At 57.4% G+C, this 21,929-nt stretch overlaps 3 protein-coding genes and 1 long non-coding RNA gene across 5 annotated transcripts; 1 reads left to right on the top strand and 3 right to left on the bottom strand.

Moving 5' to 3' along the window:
• Nucleotides 1-5,922: 5,922 nt before the first annotated feature.
• LOC130833594 (uncharacterized) lies at nt 5,923-9,031 on the bottom strand. Its single transcript, XR_009048500.1, has 3 exons — nt 8,200-9,031; nt 6,526-6,597; nt 5,923-6,143 (listed from the first exon to the last, which is right to left on the bottom strand). It is a non-coding gene; the product is annotated as an uncharacterized LOC130833594 (long non-coding RNA).
• Nucleotides 9,032-9,039: 8 nt separating this feature from the next.
• Nucleotides 9,040-12,721, top strand: CD63 (CD63 molecule). The gene is made up of 8 exons (XM_057703361.1): nt 9,040-9,660; nt 10,148-10,224; nt 11,197-11,385; nt 11,555-11,629; nt 11,732-11,827; nt 11,940-12,074; nt 12,308-12,391; nt 12,560-12,721. Exons 2-8 carry the CDS (start codon nt 10,159-10,161, stop codon nt 12,623-12,625), a joined length of 711 nt encoding a protein of 236 aa, XP_057559344.1. The 5' UTR covers nt 9,040-9,660; nt 10,148-10,158; the 3' UTR covers nt 12,626-12,721.
• Nucleotides 12,722-13,574: 853 nt separating this feature from the next.
• RDH5 (retinol dehydrogenase 5) lies at nt 13,575-17,657 on the bottom strand. Of its 2 annotated transcripts, none has more exons than XM_057701857.1 (5): nt 16,979-17,657; nt 16,080-16,853; nt 15,652-15,910; nt 14,220-14,383; nt 13,575-13,922 (listed from the first exon to the last, which is right to left on the bottom strand). In XM_057701857.1, the coding sequence occupies exons 2-5, from the start codon at nt 16,387-16,389 to the stop codon at nt 13,699-13,701; spliced, it is 957 nt and encodes a 318-aa protein (XP_057557840.1). In that variant the 5' UTR covers nt 16,390-16,853; nt 16,979-17,657; the 3' UTR covers nt 13,575-13,698. The 2 variants fall into 2 exon arrangements, with proteins under 2 accessions (XP_057557840.1, XP_057557841.1); XM_057701858.1 differs by having other exon boundaries at nt 16,080-16,407.
• Nucleotides 17,658-17,757: 100 nt separating this feature from the next.
• BLOC1S1 (biogenesis of lysosomal organelles complex 1 subunit 1) lies at nt 17,758-21,415 on the bottom strand. Its single transcript, XM_057701860.1, has 4 exons — nt 21,258-21,415; nt 20,450-20,522; nt 18,224-18,356; nt 17,758-17,964 (listed from the first exon to the last, which is right to left on the bottom strand). Exons 1-4 carry the CDS (start codon nt 21,316-21,318, stop codon nt 17,854-17,856), a joined length of 378 nt encoding a protein of 125 aa, XP_057557843.1. The 5' UTR covers nt 21,319-21,415; the 3' UTR covers nt 17,758-17,853.
• Between the last annotated feature and the right edge of the window lie 514 nt (nt 21,416-21,929).

Below are 21,929 nucleotides of genomic sequence, written 5' to 3'. Positions count from 1 at the left end.
AGGGTCTTAGAAATCTGAGAAGGGGCTTGTAGGTGCAGGGGTGAGGGTGAGACAGAGGTCTGCCTTCAGATGCCTTAGTTGTAGAAAGTCCCAAGGGGAGAAATCCAGATGGAGGACCAGCCCTAGTCTTCAGGTATAACCTTGGGTATAGCCAGAGGGCAGAGTAGAAGGGTGCCAAGGTACTAAAATGCTCCTGATGTGCTTAACTTCTTCTGCTTCTGGATACCTCTTCCCAGACCTCAGTTTCTTCAGGCTGATTTCTTGAGTCTAAAGCCCTAGAGGTCAAATAACCAATAGACAAATAACCAATAGGTTGCAAATATTTGAGGGGATCCGATCCGATCTTGCTTGTTTCCTGGCATACACACTGTTTACTGAATATGTGGATGAACATTACTGGGCTTCGCAGGCAGAACAGAGACACACTGGTTTCCTCTTTGGATTAGCTGGAGAGCACTGGGTGTAAGGACAGTGTTGGGCTGGGGAGCTGGAGTGGAGCAAGGAAAGAAACTGGGGGTCCGGGTGTGAAGGAAGAAAGTTGGGTAGCGATGAGGAGCACCAAGCTGGGAGCTTTGAAGGGATGATCTGTTCCATAGAGAACAGGAACTAAGACTGCAGCAGAATGAAAACAAACAAAAACCCCCCCCAAACCTTAGACAGCTGGTTCCCTCCAAGACATGAGCATCTCAATATTTCATCTAGTTTCTTCGTCTATAAAATAGGATGACATTGCTTGCCCTCAGCTGGGTGTGAGGATTACACAGCAATCAACCAACAGTGGCCTCCATGGGCTCCTTTTTTCATGATTCTTTGGCTTTCCTTTCTGATTTCCCAGAGCAGTGGCTACTTTCACCACATATTCTGGCATATCCTGTTCTCCAAAATGTTTCTCTGATGTTATTTCCTCAGCAAAATTGCAGACTCCTTGAGAGCAGAGGTGGTGTCACATCTTTCTTCCTTAGAGGAGGTGGCCCCACTTTCACTTCCCTACCAAATATGTAGCTAAGTGGCAGGTCTATGAGAGATGCAAAGATAAATAAGACTTGACCCCTCTTTTCAGGGAACATATAGAGTCGATAGGACAACTAGGTAAAGGATCCTGGCCAAAACTCCAGGCCAGATGCCTCCTTGGTATCGCGATCTGGACACACTCTCAAACATCATAGATTAAATATGGTAAACAGAGAACCTCTCTCTCCCCTGAATTGTGCTCCCAACCTGCTGTTTCATTTTAGTGAATGACACTCATACAGATCAGAAACCTGGATGTAGCCGTCCACCTCTTTCTCTTGATCATTTCTGCATCTTTGCACAAGTTATCTCCTCTTCTTGAACAACTTCCCCTCCGACCTCCCAGATTTACTCTTTCCTCCCTTCCCCCCAAATTTACTCTCAGTATAGATGAGATTTGGGACATGTCTTCCAGGAGTCCATTCCTGACTCCCAAGTTTAGAGTAGATGCTTCTCTTAGCTATATCTGCACCATCCTGTGTGTCACGGAGGTTAATGAAACATAGCTTCTGGACTCAAACTAGGCAGCCTGGGCTCAAGCCCCAGCTCTCCGCACTTTCCTGGATGTGAGAACTTGGCTCTGTGCCTCAGATTCCTCATGTGTAACTTGAAGATAACAATACTGTACCTAGTTCATAAAATCATGAGGATTAACCACCTGATACACAGTTCTAAGTGCTATGAGTCATCACTATTACCCAGCTTATCAGCCTCACACTGTGAGACCCAAGAGAGCAGGAACTTTTTTCAAAGTATTCCTTAGCAGCTTTGGGTAAAGAATGAATGAACCCTGCTCACTGGCTCTGCTCAGAGCCAGGTTAGGGAAAGAAAACTGTGTATTTATGGCCATAAGGAGTTATGGGTATCTGCCAAATACTAGAGAGCAAGAGTTGGGAACCTGTGTGACAAGAAAGGATTTCTGCCTCCCGGCTTCCTCCCGCGGGTTCCAGGGCCGCACTTCATCCAATGAGTGGGCAAGACTGCCATCCGGTGGTAGAATCTGGAATTTCTGCTTCTTGGAGGTGGGACTAAAACGACTTTTTTTTTTTTGCATACTTTGCATTTTTTCACTTTAGATTTCTAGTCCAAGAAGTTCTATATCATAATGCATTAAGTCTTGTTCCTCTCTCCACTGCCTCCTAGATCTTGCCTCTTCCCTTGAGTTCCCTCAGGCTTGGTACTGTTGGGTTCCCTTGAGTTGCAGGTAACCCCCAGGGACGCCTCTTTCAGGAGGCCCTAGACCCAGTTCCCAGGAGGGGACCCTGCTGGCTTTAAGGAAAAGGAGTTGGGGAAGATGTGGACATTTAGATCTGTCCTCATCGCAACACTAGCTAACCTGGGTTTAGGGCCCCGCCCACTGCCCTGGTCTCCCAGGCAACTGTCTTCCTGCCAAGGGTGCCCCCTCCCTGGTGTTACCCAGGCAACCTTCAGGCTCGCCTCCTTCAAGGTCCTGACTGAAGGGTGTGAGCTGCTGGGAGAGAAGCGGGGATGAGGTTTCAGGAGCTGCTGGAGGAAAGAGGTGCTTGTGTAGCCTTGGGTAGAGGGTCCCTTATGTTCCATCCTCAGGAAAAGGAACTGCAGGTCCCAGGAGCCCGTCACCAGGGTTCGAGGCCAGAGACATCTGGACCGCTCTCAGAGCTGCGGACCCCAGCACAGGGGAGCCACTGTGAGCAGGAGGGTCTGCTGCTGTCCTTCACTGCTACCAGGCAGTCCACCCGCACACCCACACTGCCTTGTGCATCAGAGCTGGACTTAGTGGGCAGTCACGCATCACCTCTAATCCCATCTCTTCTTGCTTCTTCCTCGTAAAGGCCCTATTCGTAGGGTCAATGGACTCATTGCCTGGCACTGCAGGTCCTTCCCAGGAGGGGAAGGCCTGGGCCGTTGAGAAGCAGCTGGAAGGTGGGAGGCTTCCCGAGGAGGAGAGGCTTTCCCCTCCTGGCCCTTCCAGCAGGAGCCTCGAGGAATGTGGTGTGGGGAGGCTATTCTGGGCTGGGGATTGTATGTTGGTGGAATAGATCCCTCCCAGGGCCCTGCCCACAAACCCTGAAGCCCTCAGAGAGAACCTCACTGTGTAATTACCGCCCTCTCCCACCCCATGTTCTAAACCCTATAATTATCCTGCCTGGATTGCCTGGCAGCCCTGTTAACCTCTTTAACCCCGAGGCCCTCTAGGAGAAGTTGGAGGTTGGGAGGAGGGAGCCAAAGACTTCGTGTTCGGAGGGAGGGGGTGGAAGTGGGTGGGATACGAGTGGGGAGCCCTGAGAATCACTTGCAGCCACATCTTCCTCCAGCGCCCCTGCCCCGATCCGCAATCCGCTCCCCACACTTTCTCGGGGCAGGCCCAGCCCTCCCAGTCCTTGGCTGTGCCCTTTTTCTACCTTCACTCTTGGTCTCCCCAGGTCTGCCCACCTCTTCCTGTCTTTCTTTCCTATTACTCCTTCTCCAGGCCCGTGGTGGGGTCCTGCTGGGGGTGGTGGCCAAGGCTGGCCCCAAGGCCCAACTATGCTGGCAGGAGGCACCACTATTCCAGCTGCTGGTCAAAGAAAAGGAGGGGTCTGAGCACAAAGTCTGCTTCTCCAGGGACTTCAAGCCCCTGGTAGATGTGCTAACCTAGCCCCAAGGAACAGAAACCTGAGCTAACCACCCCAACCACCCCAACCCACATTGCCTCTTTCTCCTTTCGCCCAGATTCTTGTCAGCTCCCTCCCAGGAGAAACCTTAGTCGTGCTGACTCTCAAGCGGAGAGTTGCCTTCCTGAACACATCCTGGACCAGAACCACACAGCTCCTGGGCCAGGTGTGCAAAAGAAGGCCACGGGCTGGAGCTGCCCATCCTGCCCAATCACCAGCTGGGCACTGGGATTGACCCTGTTAGTTACAGTGACACGGGCTGGGAGGAGGCTGGGACAGAAGTCAGACAAGGGTGGGGAGAATGAGGGGCCAGAGGTCAAGGGGCTGGGGGCCCCCGGAGTAGGGAAAGGGACGGGTAGGAATGGGGGCAGAGCGCCGAGGATCCAGCCTGGCAGTGAGGGGTGGGTGGAGCTGGAGCTGGAGCTCTGGGCCAAGGCCGAGCTGGGTAGGAGGAACTGACGGAGGCTGGGTTGTCCCTCCCAACCCTTTCCTTGGCCATCTCAAGTAGGGTGGCGTCCAGACATTTCTCAAAGCGAAATCATTTTAACTCCCATGAGTCTAAAATCAGGGTATGATCAGGACTTTATCACTCTGAAGGTAACAAAACTGATCCCTTCATTCTCTTCTGATCCTCACAACTGCCCTGTGAGGTGAGGAAGGGAGTAGTCTCCCTCCTGCCTAAGTGGGAGAAAGCTGAGCCTCAGGGAGGGTGAGAGTTTAGCTAAAGCCAGCCACTCATGTGGGGGAGAGTCTGTCTCTCCCCAAGGCTTCCGACCGCAGTGCACTGCTTGCGGATGGCGAGTGAGGTGCACCCAGCACCGGAGGTGGTGTGTCAAGACCCTGGTTCTCATCTGCAGGTTGTGCCTGAGTCAGTGCTTTCATCTCTCTGAGCCTTACTTTCCTTGCAGCGGGGAGGTAAGCTGACTTTGGCAATGATGATGTTCTCCTGGGTACCACAGTGCAGTGACCAAGTCTTGACCAGAGTTGGAGTTGGCCCCACAGTGACTGGAGACCCCTCTCCACGCCCCCAGACTCCATCAGTCAGAACATCTGCAACCTTGCCCTTGTTTTGATCTAACCTTGCCATTTGGGAGCTGCTATCCAGCACCCCTGCCTCCCTCACATCCGAAGCTGGGCCTCTGGACTGAAATCTCAGGCCCCCAGTTCACACCCCAGCTCTGGACCTTAAGTCCCAGCATCACCCTTCCTACCCTCCCCAGTGAAAAGATGCATTATTTTCCTCTCTCTCTCCCATTCCTGTCTCCTCCCCTTACGTCTCCCTACCCCCTCCTTTGTGTCTGTTTCTGCCTTCCTATCCCCCAGCCTCTCCCTTATCTTCCATCCTCCTCTATTTGCTCCTGTATCTCCAGGCCCCTCTCCAACCCTCCTCAGCTCTTCCCCTCTCTTTCCTCCTCTCCTTCCCCATGCCTCCTCACTCTTCTCCCATGCTCCTCCACCCCCAAGGGCCTCCGCAGGTGGCAGTTCCCAGTTCACTGCGGCCTCTCCTACCAGGGCACCTGAGTCTTATCTCTGAGCCAGCCCCTTCCAGTGGGGCTCAGGCAGGAGTCCTGCTGAGTGGAGGGGAGAAGGTGTCTGCAGCAGGCCCTGGACTCTGTACGGATCTGGGCTTTGGGAGGCCTGGGTGCTGGCTACAAGCTGCTGTGCGTTGCACTGGGTCTGGCTGATTTGATGCCTACATGCTCTCAGATGGCATCATGCTCGCTTGGAACACCTGAGGCCCCCATGCCTTGCTGCTGGCCCTGGTTGGAGAGCTAGAGGGCAGCCTGGCTCTGCTGCGTGGGGAGGGGGCAAGCTCACCCCAGGTCATCTACCACTAGCCAGTGCCAGGCACCTATGCAACAGGAGCCTGAGCTAATCAGGTGGCTTGGTGGCAGTTCTGGATGCTAGCACTTGGAACTGGTGCTGGAGGCTCTGAAGGATGTGATGTGAAGGGCCAGGTCTGAGGTCAGCCGCCTCCCCACTCAGAGGTACACAGGGCTCTATGCTGACTTTCCAGGCTAGTGGGGTGGACCATTCATTATTTAAAAATTGTGTTACGGACACAGAGAACAGACTGGTGGTTGCCAAAGGGGAGGGGGTTGGGGGAGGTATGGAGTGGGAGGTTGGGGTTAGCATATGTAAGCTTTTATATACAGAATGGATAAACAACAAAGGTCCTGCTGTAGAGCACAGGGAACTATATTCAATATCCTATGAAAAACCATAATGGAAAAGAATGTTAAAAAAAAAGAATGTATATGTGTGTATAACTGAATCACTTTGCTGTACAGCAGTAATTAACACAACATTGTAAGTCAACTATACGTCACTAAAAAATTGTGAAAATATACATAACACAAAATTTACCATTTTAACCATTTTTTAAGTGTTCAGTGGCTCTAAGTACATTCACATGTTGTGCAACTGTCACCACCACCCATCTCCAGGTGTAACTGTTGCCATCCATCCATCATCTGTCTTCCTCTTCCTAAACAGAAACTGCATACCCAATGGAACAATAACTCCCCATTCCTCCCAGCCCCTGGCAGCCACCACACTGCTCTGTCTCTATGAACGTGACAAGGAATAGACTCTTCTTGCCCTCCCCCTCCAGCTCCACGCAGATCTGTTCTGTGGGGTCTCCCTGGCCCCATTCTTTCTCTCCCACTGCGTGACCGACCTGCGGCCAGCACTCTGCACTGGCCCCAGTTTGCTCCCAGCCCTTCCCCCAGTGTTCCTGTAGGAGGGTCCCCTTCTCCTGACCTTCACCTCAGTTCCGCCCGCACCTACCTGGATGCCTCTATGACCCGCTCAGCAGGGGCTCGGGATCCTGCCCTAAAACAGTTCTGCAAAAGGCTACCCCATTCCTCTTGTTTCTCACCTTTCTTTACTGTTTGGGGCTTCTGGCCACTGTCCCCTCCTCCTGTCGTGAAGTTGTCTTTTCTCTTGGCCTCTGAGAGAGAGGGGAAAAAGCACACACAGGCTTTGGAACCGCCAGAGATATGGGTTCAAATCCTAACACCGCCCTTTACTGCTCGGACTCTGGACATGTCACGCCCTTGTCTCTGAGCCTCAGTTCCCTCATCTCTAAAGCAGGACAAATCATACAGACCTCACCGGGTTGTCACAAGGATTAAACGGTGCCCAGCACCATGGCTGGCAGAGTGCAGGGGTCCAGATCTGCAACTTCCTTTCCCTTTCAGCGCCTTTACTTCTACTGACCCCTCCCCCATGGTCCTGAAACATAAGGGTTTCCCAAAACTCTGTCTCTGTTTTCTTCTCTTGCTCTGGCCTTCACCCATCTTATTGATTTAGATATCACTTTTTATCTCTAGTCTGACTACGCCTCCCCTCCGAGTTTCCATCCCCAGTTCCAGGTGGGACATCTCCACCTGGCTGCCCCCTGTGTGCCTCCTGCCTTGGGTGACCACCACCTCCTCTTGGGTGCCCAGGTTTGGAAGCTCTGAGTCATCTCAGACTCTTCCCACTTCCTCTCCTGCTCCCACAGGTAAACAGTCACCCTTGTTCTTTGATTTTCCCTCTGAAAGGCCTGAGGAGTTCCCCTCCTTTCCCTTGTCCTCCCTTGTCCTGGCCTTCATCGGCTCTCCCTGGGACCACGATGTGCCAGCTACCCCTCCAGGCATTCATTCCTCCTCCTTTCAAAGTAGGGCCAATCCCAAGAGAGTTCACCCTCTCAATAACTTCCCACGTCTTCCCTCTGCCTCTAGAACACACCCCATACAGCCATCCAGGTTCTCAACAGTCCTGTCCCCCAGGCTGTCTTTGCTTCATCTATTGTTTTGTGAAGTATCCCAAAGTAAATTACAGATGTGACATTTCACCCTTAAATATTTTAGTATGCATCTTTAAAAAAGAGTAATTTTCCTATATAATCATACTATTATCACAGCCAGCAAAATTATTTTTTCATGTCTAATCCCCAGTTTATATTCAGATTTGCCTAGCTGTTCTCACAATGTCTTTCACAGTCAGTTTGTTCAGGCGAAGATTCAAAGACCGAGCATTATACTTGGTGGTTAGGTAGCTAAAGTTTCTCAGTCTTGACTTCAGACTACCTTCCCCCACTTCCATCTTTCACCACATCCTTCCCCAGCCCTGTGAGCTGGCCAAGCCCAACGTGCCATGGACTTTTTTTTAATGATTTCTTTTTTTTTTAATTTAATTTATTTTATTTTTGGCTGCATTGGGTCTTCTTTGCTGTGCGCTGGCTTTCTCTAGTTGTGGTGAGCGCGGGCGGGGCTACTCTTTGTCGCAGTGGGCCGGCTTCTCTTCTAGAGCACGGGCTCTAGACACATGGGCTTCAGCAGTTGTGGCGCATGGGCTTAGCGGCTCTGCGGCACGTGGGATCTTCCCGGACCAGGGCTCGAACCTGTGTCCCCTGCATTGGCAGGTGGATTCTTAACCACTGCGCCACCAGGGAAGCCCCCATGGACTTTTAAAACTACTCCTTTTTCACACATGACCCTTTCCTTGTCCTTGGAACTGAGTGAGTGACCTTTTATTCTCACAGGTCACCTGGGCCTGCAGCACCCACCTCCGTGAAATCTGTTCTTCTTCCTCTGGGCAGAGGTACCACCTGTCCCTCCCGCTGAGCTCGTCCAGCTCCCACCAGGGGTTTCTGCCTCTCTTCACAGTGTGGGCTCGGTTCCGCCTGCTGGCAGAGGACAGGGCCGCCAAGTCCCTCGCCTCTCTGGCCCTGCGCCCAGCACATGCCTGGCAGAAACAGATGAATACTCCTTTCTTCAGCGTCCTCGCTCCTCCTCCACAGCCTGCCTGTGGTGATAACTGGGGAGCAAAGTCCAGAAGCGGCTTGGGGTGTCTTGCTGGGAGACTGTGATCCTGGAAACTGGTTCTCAGCCCAGCCCAGATCGCCTTCCTTCTGCCCTCACAGTTTCTTTCTTTCCTTGTGTACCATACCGAGGCTCAGGAAATGGTTCTTCGGGCAGGACCAGAAGAACCTAAAGGGTGGGGTCCAGGCTGGGCAGGCAGGTGTGTGGTGGCTGGTTCTGTTCTTGGCCTGCGGACACGGCTCCTGCGGGGGACCACCACGGCCCCCAGGGAGGGAGGCAGCTGAAGACCACCCCCTCACCGTCCAGTCCTCTCCTGGCCCTGCCCTCTGGGCTGCCCCTAGGACGGGATGGGGAAATCCAGGGGATATATGCCACCTCCACGCCTCACCTCACGGGAGCGGGCTGATCCAGGAAGGCTGGGCGCTCGGCCTGGGCAACCCTCCCCCAGAGGGAGGGACCTGACTCTGATGCGTCATTCACTGGACGGCATGCTGCCGGGAAGGGCTTCCTCCACCTCTCAGCTCACTACTCAGGAGCCCCAGAAAATGGAGAAGGGACTAAACGGGGGGGGGGGGAGGGGGGCAGGAACACCCACTCCAGAACGCTGGGGGTCTCCAGGGCGTGAGGCCGGCGACCTTCTGAAAGTTTATTCCGGCCCCACCCGATCCCGGGGAGCCAACAGCGCCCTCTCCTGACTCGGGGAAGGGGTGGGGGGCTGGAACAGAGTTGGAGCGAGAGGAAGGGCGTGGGCTCAGCGGGGAGGCGGCAGAGGCCCCTCGAAGACCATCTTGTCACCTCGACTCGGCCCCGCCGCCAGCCGGGCGCTCCCCCCTCCTTTGGCTCTCCCACGTCCCCTCCACTTCCCTGGGCCAGCGAGGCGCCGGGTCCCGCACTCCTACCCCGACGTGGCCCCCTCCTCGGGGCGCCAGAAGGGCTCCGGGCACCCCGAGGGCCCCCTCTGTGCGGGGGCGGCTCTGTCTCCCGGGCGGGGGGGCTCGGCCTTCCCCGCGCGGGCCGGGCGCCTCAGGCCGCAGCTGCTCCCGCGGCCCAGGAAGGAGGAGGCTGGCGGCCACTCGGCGGGGGAGGGGGCTGTGGCCGGAGCCGGGGCGGGGCCGGCGCCGGGCGGGGCCGGAGCGGGGGGCGCCGCCGGAGAGCGAGCCCCTGAGCCGCGGCGGGAGAGCAGCGCGCAGCCTCCGGGAGCCCAGGTGAGGCGGCGGGCGGCGGGCGGGCGCCGGGGACGGCTCGCCCCGGGCCTCGGCAGACCCGCCGCGCTCCCCGCGCGCCCGGGGCCCTGGCGACTTGGCGACGGCTCCAAGTTCCGGAGGCCCTGGCGGGGGTCGCCGCCCCGGGGGGCCAGGGCCCGGGCTTCGGGCTGGGGCCGAGGACGGCGCTCCGGGACTGGCTGGCTGCGGGGCGGCCGGAGCGCCGGGGGGCGGGCGGCCGGCCCTGGCCCCTGCCGGCGCCCTCGGATGGGCCGCGGGCCCTGGCGGCGGCGGCGGCGGCGGGCGCCCCCCTCCTCGGCGGGCGGGCGGGCGAGGGGGCTGGGAGACGTGGATGCGGCCGCGGGCTTCCGGGTGGGAGGGGCCGGGCGCGGGGGCCTCGCAGGGAAGGTCTCGCGGGCCGGCAGGCAGCTCGGAAAGCCGAGGTCCCCCCTCGCCCGGTTCTGAGCCCCCTGCCGTCCCCTCTGCCCAGGCCAGGCAGCCATGGCGGTGGAAGGAGGAATGAAGTGTGTCAAGTTCTTGCTCTACGTGCTTCTGCTGGCCTTTTGCGTGAGTGGGGAGCGGGGAGCGCGGGGGCGCGCGGGCACGGTGCGGGGAGCCCGGCTCCGGAGGGATGGGCGCTGCGGGGCCGGGGACGAAGGGCAGCTGGGGACCAGATGTGGCAGGAAGGCCCGGGCAGCGACCAAGGCCCGCGCGGCCGTCCCCTCCTCCGGCTTTCAGGAACCTCTGAGGCTGGCTGGTGTGGACCGACATTGGCCGGCCACCCTCCCCTCCCCATAACGCCTCCGGGCCCTTCCTGTCTGGTGACCCAGCCTCTTGTGATAGGGGGCAGTGGGGCAACCAGCCAACCGCCTGATGCTATCGCCACGCCACGGGTGCCCCTCGGCTCCCCACCCTCCTCTGTCTTCCCTCCCGCCTCCACCCACCCGTTCCTCCGCCTTCCTTCCCCACCCCTCCCGGCTGCTGGGGGTGGGTGAGGGCTCTGCCCACTTCAGCTGCTCCTGTCCTGGGCTCCTGGCTTGACTGCCGTGTCCAGGGAGGGGCAGGCCACTCTTAGCCCTTTGCCTTCTCCTTTCTCCTCTCCTCGTTGGCCTGAGGAAGCCTAGTCACAGCTGATGAGGATGCGGTGGGGACTGGAGGATAGTGAGAGGGCAGCTCTGGGAGCCCTGGAGGCCCATAGGAAGAGGCTCAAAGGAAGCACTACTCTTTGTTGGGAATATATGCCCAGGAATCAAAGCTTTCTGGGAACTTCTCTTTTTGCTGGTGGTGAGGAGCCGCTGGAAGGAAGGCGGGCTTCCCCCGACTGCCTTCTCCCAGAGAGCCTTGAACCACTTCCCAGCCCTCTCTGTGGTGCAAGGATGGGTCAGCCTCCTCCCCCACAGTCACAAGTTTCCTGGAGGTGCGAGAATCTCTCGCGCCGGGTTCCGTCTGTGTCCTGGGTGCACCCGCCACCCTCCACCCTCCACCATGGAGGGCTGATGGGTGGTGGGTCTTCTGAATCCTCACCTGCCCCCCTCGCAGGCCTGTGCAGTGGGACTGATCGCCGTGGGCGTAGGGGTCCAGCTCATCCTGAATCAGACCATTACCCAGGGGGCCACCCCTGGCTCCCTGTTGCCCGTGGTCATCATTGCAGTGGGTGTCTTCCTCTTCCTGGTGGCCTTTGTGGGCTGCTGTGGGGCCTGCAAGGAGAACTACTGTCTTATGATCACAGTGAGTGGGTGCTGGCCAGGGTGGGTGCCTGGGACTGCCAGAGGGGCATTTCTGTGAAGGGCGCTTGGGGGGGGTGGGGGGGTGAGGGAAACCTTGATGAATGGTCCTGAGACCGGCAGGCCCCCCTCACTCAGATTCCAAACCTGACTCCCGCCGTTTGCACCTGCAGTTTGCCATCTTCCTGTCCCTTATCATGCTGGTGGAGGTGGCTGCAGCCATTGCTGGTTATGTGTTTCGAGACAAGGTAAGCAGGGAATAAGGGGAGGGCCTTGGCTCAGAGGCTTGGCTGCTCTGGGACCCAGGTGCCCTGAATTCTGGCCTTACCAGTGCTTCTCCCTACTCCCAGGTGAGGTCAGAATTTAAAAAGGATTTCCGGCAGCAGATGCAGAATTATGCAAAAAACAACCACACAGCATCCGCCCTGGACAACATGCAAGAAAAAGTGAGTAGGGTTGCTGGGAGCAGGGGTGATGGGGGGAGGAGATTCTCATCTCCATGTTGAAGGTGGAGCTTCACCTAACAGCCTTTTTCGCCTCTCTCTCCCTCTCCCCCAGTTTCATTGCTGCGGGGCAGCTAACTACACAGACTGGGAGCCCCTGCTCCTGCCCAAGCGAGTCCCTGACTCCTGTTGTATCAATGTCACTCGGGGCTGCGGGGTTAATTTCACCGTGAAGGAGATCTATACTGAGGTAGGGAGGGGGCTGAGATAGTCGGGGACTTGGGGAGCCCCGGAAATGTTTCAGGAGGCAAGAGGGACCAGAGGTGGCGGTGGAGAGGGTTGGGGCTCTGGGAAACTGGGCGTCAGGAACCTGGTGAATGCTAGGGGTGGGGTGCAAGGTGCAGAGGGTGGGGAGAGACAGCCGGCCCAGGGGAGGTGGGTGGGAAGTTGCTGATGGTGTCTGGTGTGCCTGCCACCCGTCAGGGCTGTGTGGAGAAGATTGGGGGCTGGCTGAGGAGCAATGTGCTGGTGGTGGCTGCAGCGGCCTTGGGCATTGCCTTTGTGGAGGTGAGACGCGGCCTGGAGCACCTGGGGTCTAGGGGCAGTGGGAGCGTGCCGAGCAGGCGGTGCTGGCGTGGCGACGGGAGCCCTGGTTGTGTTTGGGGTCTCTTGGGTGGGTCCGGGTGCCTTGCCTCCCTGACTCCTCTTCACCCCCGTCTCCATCTTCCCTTCTAGGTCCTGGGTATTGTCTTTGCCTGCTGCCTTGTGAAGAGCATCCGAAGTGGCTATGAGGTGATGTAGGGGGTCTGGTCTCTTCAGCCCCCTCATCCAGGGGAGTGGGGTCGTATACTCCCGGTTTTTCAATTAAACGGATTATTTTTTCAGACCGAAAAGAGAGTCTCGGTTTGTCGTAAAGAGTGATGCTTTATCCCTTCCCCCTCCTCACCCATGTTCCTGTCCTCTGGGACCTTGTTCTGTTTGCACCTCTGGGAAAGGCAGGCCTGTTTCGGGGGGTGTGGGGAAGGGAGGATTTTGCTGCAGCCATTCTCTGGGCTGGCGGCGGACGTGGGGGTGCGGAGGAGCCTGCGGCTCCCTGCCCTCCCTGCCTCCTCGTCTTGTGCTGCCAGGCTCAGTGCTGAAGGGTTCACGAAGCCATCTATCTCCCACGTCAAAGGGCTTCCCTACAGAGGTCCTACCCAGGAGAGACCAGGTCCTGTCCACTGTCGACCTCTCCTCCCTGGCCTTCTGCCTAGCTCCGAGGGCCCAGCAACTCCCTGGCACACACGGACCCTCAAGGGCGTCTGGCTCCTCGCAGCATGCTGACAGTTGCTTTTATACCTGTGTGGCCAATGTCTTTCCTTCCTGACTTACATTAGATAACAGAAGGATTTAAGAGGGTATGGCCTTTTTTTTCCATGGAAACCACCCAGCTTGGCCTTGACCCCTTTTCCCCACCTCCCTAGCCCCCATGCCCATTTCAAACACTGAATTTCAATCTTCCTCTACGTAAAAAATAAAGGAAACACCCACCAGTGCCCTCTAGTGGCCACCCCTCCAGGTGCAGCTTCAAAGATGCCTTACAGATGCAAGGCAGTCCCCTTGCGCCCCACAGTGGGTGCTAGTTGTTTTGCAGGTACTGAATGGGCCAGAGACCTTGGAGGATGTCAGCCTCGGTGAGTTAGGAGTTAAATGGGGTCATTCTCCCACTGGGCACCTTCATTTCTGTCCACCTACAGTGTTTTTTGTTTTCTTTTGAACAGTATACATTTATTGAGTGCCTGTTTTGTACCAGGCACCAGGCAGTACCAGGGTCAGGGACAGAAGTAATTCAAAGTCCTTTCCTTGAACAACAATCTCTTGCTGGAGGGCTGGATTCAGTAGACCGCCTGAGCAGGCTTGGGAAGGGCCCAGGTGAGCACAGCATCCACCAGGCTGGCTGGCAGGTAGGAGGCTGGCAGCCAGAGCAGCTTGGCATCCCAGCCTGGGCTGTAGCGGGTTCTGGGGTGACGGGCGGTCAGGGCATGCTCCAGACACCTGCTCACCTTGCTCAGGTCCCAGTCACAGATCAGGTTCATGATGCGCTGCTGCACTCTCAGGTCTGCAGCCAGCGGACGGCTGCAGTCAGGGTCCCTGTCCCACTGCAGCCCACCCCAGGCCGTTCTCCTGGGTCCTGAGGCTTGTTGCCCAGTAGAGGTGAGAGGACTCCCCGGTCCCCTCCCCAGTTTGGGGGGTGGGCAGGTTGCACACGGCCTGGGTGTCCGCCTATGGTGTCTCATTCACCCTCACCCCCTCCCTGATTGCCCTGTCTGCCGCCTCCCAGCAGGCTGGTGCAGGCCTGGCCTTCCTGGCACTCTCATTTCCCTTCATACGCCCCTACGTGAGCCCCGCTACTCACACTTGGTGAGGAAGGCCTCCCCATAGAGGGCCTGTGTGGCTGGAGGTAGCCGTGCCCAGCAGGCCTGAAGGGTGTCCTCCAAACTTTCCAGGTTTGTCACCGGGGTTCGGAAGAAGCCAGGCTCCACGATAGAGACTCGTATCCCAAAAGGAGCCACGTCTCGCCTGGAGTGGGGGCAGAGGGAGGTTTCTGGGGTTGTTGTCTTAATAGGGAGACGGCCTTCAGGGACATGGGTAGGGAGGCTAAGATGGGAAAGTATCACAGACCAGGGCCAGGGGTCATGACAGGAAGGGATATCCCCGCTGCCCTGGGATGAGTGGCAAGTGGGGCAGAGGGAAGGAGGTATTTTTAAGGCTTTCCTTTGTATTCTCTTCTATCATGTAGAGCAGGGACCAGCAATCTTAATTTCGGCACTGGAGATCTAAAATTAATGATATTATGTAGGTACTTGTATAACCATTTACAGCGTCACCACTGAAAAATGTAAAAGCCATCATTAGCTTGTAGGCAGATGGTGAGATCTGGCCCAAGAACCACAGTCTGCCAACTCCTGAACTGGAAGAACCACATTCCCTAGATTGCAAAACACAGGGTTGAGTCCCAAGTGCTGGATGTGGAGGGCGTGGAATGGTATTTGCTGGGGGAAAGTGGAAGTTCCTGACACAGATTGCAGAAGTCCCAATATAAAGTAAGTGTTCCGTGATGCTGATTGGAAAATAAAAAAACTGAGGCATAGGGACAAAAGTAGATATTGATGTTATTTGCTGAGTGATGGTGAGAGAGGATGGCTTCCTTCAGAAGGTGGGCTCAGCTTGGGGGAATTGAACTCCAAATTTTGGCCCTGTTCCTGTGCTGTCCCTCAGTCTCCCTTTTGCTCTCATGGGACTTCGAACATTCTTGTGTAAAGATGAGGGGCAGGAGGATGTAGCGACCAGGCTCTGTGGGCAGGCAGACCCGGGCACAAGTGCCAGCGCTCCCACTAACTGTCGCATGGTCTCGGGGAGGTTATGTTACCCGAAGGGCATTAACACCTACCCTAACAGGATTTTTGGGAGAATTAAACGGGAAAGTGTTCAGTAAAAGTACCAGCTCATGGTAAGTAATAGTTATTAGTAACAACTGGCTTTTGGGGGGCTTTTCTGTGTGCCAGGCTCTGTTGGGGCCTCACATGTATGTCATCTTACCCACGAGGCAGGCCGCCTCATCCTGATTTAACAGAGGAGGAACAAACTGGGGAAAAGAGAAGGAACTGACGGAGGTCACCGAGCTCACATGACAGAAGGCTGGGATTTGAACCCACATACCCGAGCCCTGAACTGTCTCTAAGATTTCCCTGGCGCCGCCGTGCTTTCACGAGCTCGGCAGGGCAGACGCTAATCCGTCTGCTGAGTGGGCTCTCCCTGGGTTGGGAGTGGGGCCCTGCACCCCTCACCTCAGGCTGTCAGAGAAGGCCTCCAGGCCAAACTTGGAGACGCAGTAGCCTCCTCCGTTGGCTGCCAGGCGGCCCAGGACGCTGGCGACGTTGATGACCCGGCCCCGGGCCTGCCGCAGCAGGGGCAGCAGGGCCAGGGTGACCCCGATGGGGCCCAGCGTGTTCACATCCAGCACCCGCTGGAAGTCCTCGCGTGTCTGCCAGGGGGTGGGCCCGATGATGCCAGCCACGCCAGCATTATTCACCAGACCAAAAAGCCCTGGCGGGGAGGTGAGACAGGCATGGGGGAGGTGAGGCATTCGAACGGCCCCTCTCCTCTCCGGGAGGATCTGAGCCCTGCTCGTCCCCCACACAGTCCCTCTCGCTTCCCACCGGCCCTGCGAGTGCACACCTTCCATCCCGTTCCAGGTGGCCCTGGCCGTACTCACCTGCGTCCCCAACGTGTGTTTCTACCCACTTGGCTGCCTGCCGGATGCTCTGGGGATCGGTGACATCCAGCAGGGTGGTGTGGAGGCGGGAGGAGGCCACCCGCTGGAGGTCCTCTGCCCCTGAGGGGGTCAGGCAGCTGGCCAGGACTCGGAAGCCTCTCTGGTCCAGCCTCAGTGCCAGGAGCCTCCCGAAGCCTGAGTCACAGCCGGTAATGAAGACGAAAGCATCGCTGGCGGGCAGGCTCTGCCGGTCCCTAAGCCACCACAGCGTTGCCCAGAGCGAGACTCCCAGCAGCAGAGGCAGCCACATGGCTGGAGCCCAACTGACCTGCAGGTGGCAGCCGAGGCCGGGCAGGGAGACGAGTCTGGCTCACTCGGGCCCCCAGCCCGCGCCCCTTGTATCCTCCCGTAGCTGGAAGTCTCTGGTTTGAGCAGACTGAGAAATTATCTGCTTGGCAGATAACTGGCAAACTACAGTTCAGCTGAGTAAAGTGAAGACTGGGCACACCCTGTATCCGTGGGAACTTAACGAACGCCAGATGTGCCGGGTCCGGTGTGCAGACCCAGGAGCACAGCAGCAGAGGCATCTTGTTTGCTTTCGCCTCTTACCTCCTGCTCAACCAGCTGGGCCTGGTCTTTGGAAACACACATGGAGCCCCTACACTTCAGTCCTGGTGGCTCCAAACTCACTGTGTGAGGCTGAGCATCTCACTGTGTCTCTGACCCTTCCTCATCCACCAAGTGGGGCTCACACCCCGCAGGCCCACCCGCGAGCTGTGGAGGATCAAAGGGGGTAAAGTGTGAAGGCGGCACACGAAAAGCTTTAGGCTTTGCGTTATCCATACACAAGCATCTTGCTAGTCCCTCTCACAGTCCCCAGCTCCCAGCACCCTGCTTACCTCCTCAGGGGAAAGCTAGGGGGTCCTACAACCCCTCAAGCTTCTTCTTTTGCTTCGCTTGAGAAACTTTGCTCCAGGTCTTCCCAGGCTCCCACACAAGCTACTGCTAAGGCCAAGGTCTGCAGCGGGTGGACTGGGTGCCAGAAGTATTAAGTGTGTGTGGGGCGGGGTGGGGGAGGAGGGGCCAGGGAAGCTGAGGCCTGCGGGTTGAAGCCAGGGCTTGGCACAGGCCAGGAGTGCCCGGCGCCCCTCTTGGCTGTCTTTTCCAGTGAGACTTCCTGACTACCTCTCTCACGGATTCTCAAGAGGGATCTGTCGAGGATGGCAGCTGCCCCTCTCTGTTGGTGACCTTGGACCTGTCATTCCTCCCCCTTCCCTGCCCTGAAGTGCTCCCATGCCCAAGAGTTAATCTCCCACCTGGTCCAGACTCATGACCCTGCTTAGCACCAGGCAGGGAGAGGCTGGGAGCACGTGGAGAGGCTGAGAGCCAGAGCGGGAACAGGCCTGCTCCCTGTCTTGTTCCTCCTCTGCCAGAAATGGAAGTCCTGGGTTAGGAAGCTCGGGACAGGGGCCACTGCCCTTCTCTGGGGAGGGGTGGGAAACTCCCACCCTCTGCTTACCCAGCAGGGACCTGCAATAGGTACCAGGCCCAAGGAGGAGAAGAGAGTTGAGCTTTTAAGAGGAAGCTAGTTCCAGCCTCTATCCAAAAGGGGAAGAGTCTTTGAACCTTCCATTCCTATTCCCCCACACTGAGCTAGTAGCTCCTGGAGACAAACACAGAGGCATGGAGGATTGTGTTTTATTCATGGCCTGCCAGCCTCCCTCCTGCCCGCCTGGGGGAGGTAGGAGGAATGGGGGACAGGAGGGCAGCGGGGCTAGGAGGGGGCCGACTGCAGCTGCCCTTTGTAGACGTACTCCAGCGCGGTGGCGATGGTGCGCATGTCCAGCTCGATGCTCCGAGCCCAGTTCTCTACATCCCCGATTTCCTGGAAGGGAAGGGGCGGGAGCCTGGGGGTCAGGGTAGCTGGGGTGTGGCTCTAGGAGATGGATGGGGGCACTTTCATTCCATCCCCTAGAAAGGGCTTTGCCTGAACCCACCAGCTGCTTTTACGTCTCACGCTTCTGTGACACTGGGGCCATAGATTTCCGGGGTTTCTGGGACCATCCCCACTTCCTCCTGAACCCCACTGGAGGCAGCCGATGGGGGCGCAGGATGGGGCTGGTGACACAGGGCGCGTGGCCTACCTTGAGCGCCTGGTTGAAGTTCTCCACCATCCCAATCCACTGGCCTGTCTGCTTGGCAAACTGGGCAGCCTGGACCTGCAGGGTCTTCACCTCGTGGTCCAGCTTTCTCTGGTTCATGTAGGCCTGGGCCACACTAGACGTTGGAGGAGGAAAGAGGTCAACTAACCCAGCTGGTGGGGAGTGGTCTCCAGAACTAATATCCTGCTGCCAGGGTGGGAGCCTGGTCAGGAGTCAGGCTGGAGGAAACCTTGTGATTTTGGCCATTCCTGGATGTGGGGCAAATGACTAGAGTACATGCAAATGAGCCTGGTGCCGTCCACTCCCAGGATTCCCAGGAGAGCCCAGCCGGGAGCTGACTAAAAGCATACCATTTCCTACCCCCAAAGGAGTTCCTGAAGCTGGGTGAGAGAAGGGAGGGGTAACCTGGGGGGGTGGGGTGGGGGGTATCACTGAGGAAGAAGCTGGGAGGGAAAAGGGGGCGTGGGGAAGCTGGGAAAATCCAGCAGCAGGGACACATCTGGCAATGATTGGAAGTCCAGGGATCTGTGCAAGAAGTTGGGAAGGGGAATTGGGCCCCTCCCTGAATCTGGGGTGGGATAGGAGAGCAACCCCCTCCCCAGGAACTCAGGGTCAAGATATCCCAAGGGCTACTTCTTGGCTCTGTCTCCCTCCCAGTCCTGCTCCTCTCGCCCACACAGATGAACACACACACACACACACACACACACACACACACACACACACACACACACACTCTCTCTCTCTTCCTTCTACTCTAGGCAATAGTTTTTCTTTTCTCCTCAATCGCCGTTGCCTGCAGTTATGACTGCCATGAGGTTGGTATCCCCAGCCCTCTGCCCGCTCACTCCCACCCCTGCAATAATTGTGCAGTCATTGTTCCCCCTTTTTGGCTGATGAATCTCTCATTCCCCACCCCAAAGCTCTAGGTCAGTGGGAGACTCCACATCCGGTGCCGCCACCCACTGGAATCTGTGGGGGCTGGAAGGGGGAGGGGGTTGGGGGGGATGTCCAGACAGTGGGAAGGACACCTGACTGGGGCTGAGATAGACTGAGCCTTTGTTTTCCTTTCTGGGGAATGAGAGGAGCCGTGGGCAGCAACACAAAACCCTTTCTAATCTGGCTTTGGCTTAGCTGCCCTCTAAGCTGAAAGTGGGGTGGCCCTAGCAAACGAAGAGAAGCAGGGGAAGCCTGGGCCAACCTCACAGCAGAGCCCAGGAGGCGCCAATGTGGGAGGGAGGGAAGGCGGAGACTCTGTCCCTTCTCTTTGGGAGACGGCTGGGTCAGGGTACGGGGTGTGGCAGGAGCCCTCCGCTGCTTCAAGATTCCCTTGGGAGTTCGTGACATCCCCGTGGACCTCCTGCTTTCTCTCATTCACACTGTGTGGAGGGAGAGGCCTGGAGGCAAGGGAGATCAAAGGCCCCAACTACAGCCTTCTCTTCCCCTAATCTTCCCGAGACGAGCAGTGAAGAAGACAGTCCCTGCCTGGCTCACTTGGGTGACTCAGTCTGTGAACTCACAACCAAGCTATTCGACTTGCCCTGGGGTGGAAGGCATCATACTGCCTCCTTTCTCCCAACAGACGGCCTGGCTATCAAATCATCATCTCTGCACTTTTCTGGGTCGCTCAGGGTCAAGAGACAATGTTGTTTGCTCCTTCCCAAGTCTCTGGTCATTACTGGCATCCTCACTTAGGAGCAAGGGGTGGTCTCTAGAGACCCAGAAGGAAGAGAAGTGACAGCTTGGCTCTGCGGTGGCTCCTGGCATAGGTTCTGCTCTCCTCCTCACCAGCTGTGCCATCTCCTTCCTGCCAGCTGCTGTCCAGGCCTGCCAGAGGGTGGGGGGTGAAGAAGGAGAGGGTGGGAAGCTGTGGTGAAGGACGGTGCTCTCCCTCCCGCTGCAAGTGACAGCTGGACTTGGAGGGGTGAAGAGAGGTGGCCAGATGGCATCAAGTTGTGAGTACCAGGGAAGGTATTGTTGGGAAGGGGAAATCTGGCTGCTTTTCTAACCGCCGCAGCTGCTCCTCCCTTCCCAATGTTAGGGGTCAGAGCTGACTCAAGCCTCTCTCCATAAAAGTTAAGCTGGGTGGGGGTAGGGCAGGGGAGTGAGCGGAACATCTCATCCCTTCAAGAGCAGTCTGAGGGCTAGACCTTGCTAGTGCCTAAACTTGGGAGGGCAGGGTTGGTGTTGATGGGAAGAGGTTCGTACCCCACATTGAGGTGATCCACCAAAGCTTCTGTCAGGCAGGTCGCTGCAGTGATAGCCTCTCGCCTCCTCTTCTCTGGGTGGAGGGGAAAAAGGGATTAGACTGGAGACTTGTTTTTTTGAGGGGTGGTGCTTAAGGTTCCCCACCCATTCATTACTATTCTGCTAGTTGCGGGAACATCTCAACTAATCTCAGAATGCCAGAGCTGAAAGGACCTTGCAAAACATAAAGCAAGCCTTTTCATTTTAGAGGTGAGGAAACTGGTACCCTGAGAGGGGATGCGATTCGCCCAGGGGCGCTAACGAGTCAGTGGCAGCGCCCAGGACTCCAGACTCTCAGGCATGCTTTTCCCGATGTCTTGGTCTAAGGATTGGTAACCCCGGGATTCCCAGCCCGGATCAGAAAGCAAAGGCCCCACCCCCAATTCGGTGGTTTCAGGCCTCCAAGAATCCCACCTCTGCCGGGTCCCCAGCACCCTTCTCCCTTTAGGAGCGTCCCTTCCCTCTTCCAGGACGAGCGGCTCCCTGGACCAATCGGCACAGCGTTCCGAGAGGAGGGGGCGGGGCCAGGATGCCGCGGAGACTCCGCGTGGGGGGCGTTGCCGGGGGACGCGAGTGCTGCTACGGGGACCAGGGCCCGTCGGCCAGGGAACGGGACTCCCCCAGACGCTCCTCTCATTCCCTCTCCCCCACGCCCGTGCCCACTGGCCCGCGCCCTTGCTCGGATCTGGGCCGCTACTCGAGGTCCAGGCTCCGGCCTGAGGCTGGGCCGCGGCAGGAGAGGAGACGGTGGACTGGATGTTTGGCTCACCCTGCAGCTCCTTGCGTTCGTTCTGCTTGGCCTGATGTTCTTTCAGCAGGCGGGACAGCATGGTCGCGGCGGGCTGGGGGCAGGGCACGCCCGGCCGGCTCCGGCTCCCGGAACTGGAACGCGCCGCTCGGCTCCCGCGGGGCCCGCGGTCACGTGGCTGCAGTGTCACGTGAGGCCCGGAACCGCCCTCCTCTTGAGACTTGGGGTGGTAGGTGGTGAGGATCTTGGCTGGGAAGGGGGGCGGGATCGTAGGGGCAGGTGGCCTCCTGTCTTTATTCGGAGCTCATTTTTGGTGAGTGTGGGAAGACGTTCTCCTTGGTACCCACACTGCAGAACAAGCTTTTAATCTCCTTTGGATCTCAAGCTCCCAGGAGGGTTGTAGTTGCCAGGCTGTCCATCACGGTTCGGTTGTTGCGGGAGCAGAGGCTCCCAGGACTCAGTGAAATTCTTTTCCTTCCATGGCCTTTCCCAGCTGGCAGCTCTGGCTGGTTCTCAGTTGATCCTCAGCTCCTCCCTCTAGTGGGGAATGCTTTCCACTCTTTTCTAGCTCTCTCTCTTCTCATCACCCCGCCAAGGTCCCTCAGCTCTGGGTGATGCTTGTCCAGAAGAAGCATTTTAGGCACTTCCAGCGGCCTCCTAGGGAGCTTTGCTAATTTGGCCGGCTCTGTGTGG

This window comes from Hippopotamus amphibius, chromosome 12 (genome assembly GCF_030028045.1).
Source record: "Hippopotamus amphibius kiboko isolate mHipAmp2 chromosome 12, mHipAmp2.hap2, whole genome shotgun sequence".
Lineage (NCBI taxonomy): Eukaryota > Metazoa > Chordata > Mammalia > Artiodactyla > Hippopotamidae > Hippopotamus > Hippopotamus amphibius.
Note: the sequence above shows the minus strand (reverse complement) of the source record. Positions and strands in the feature narration are given on the sequence as shown.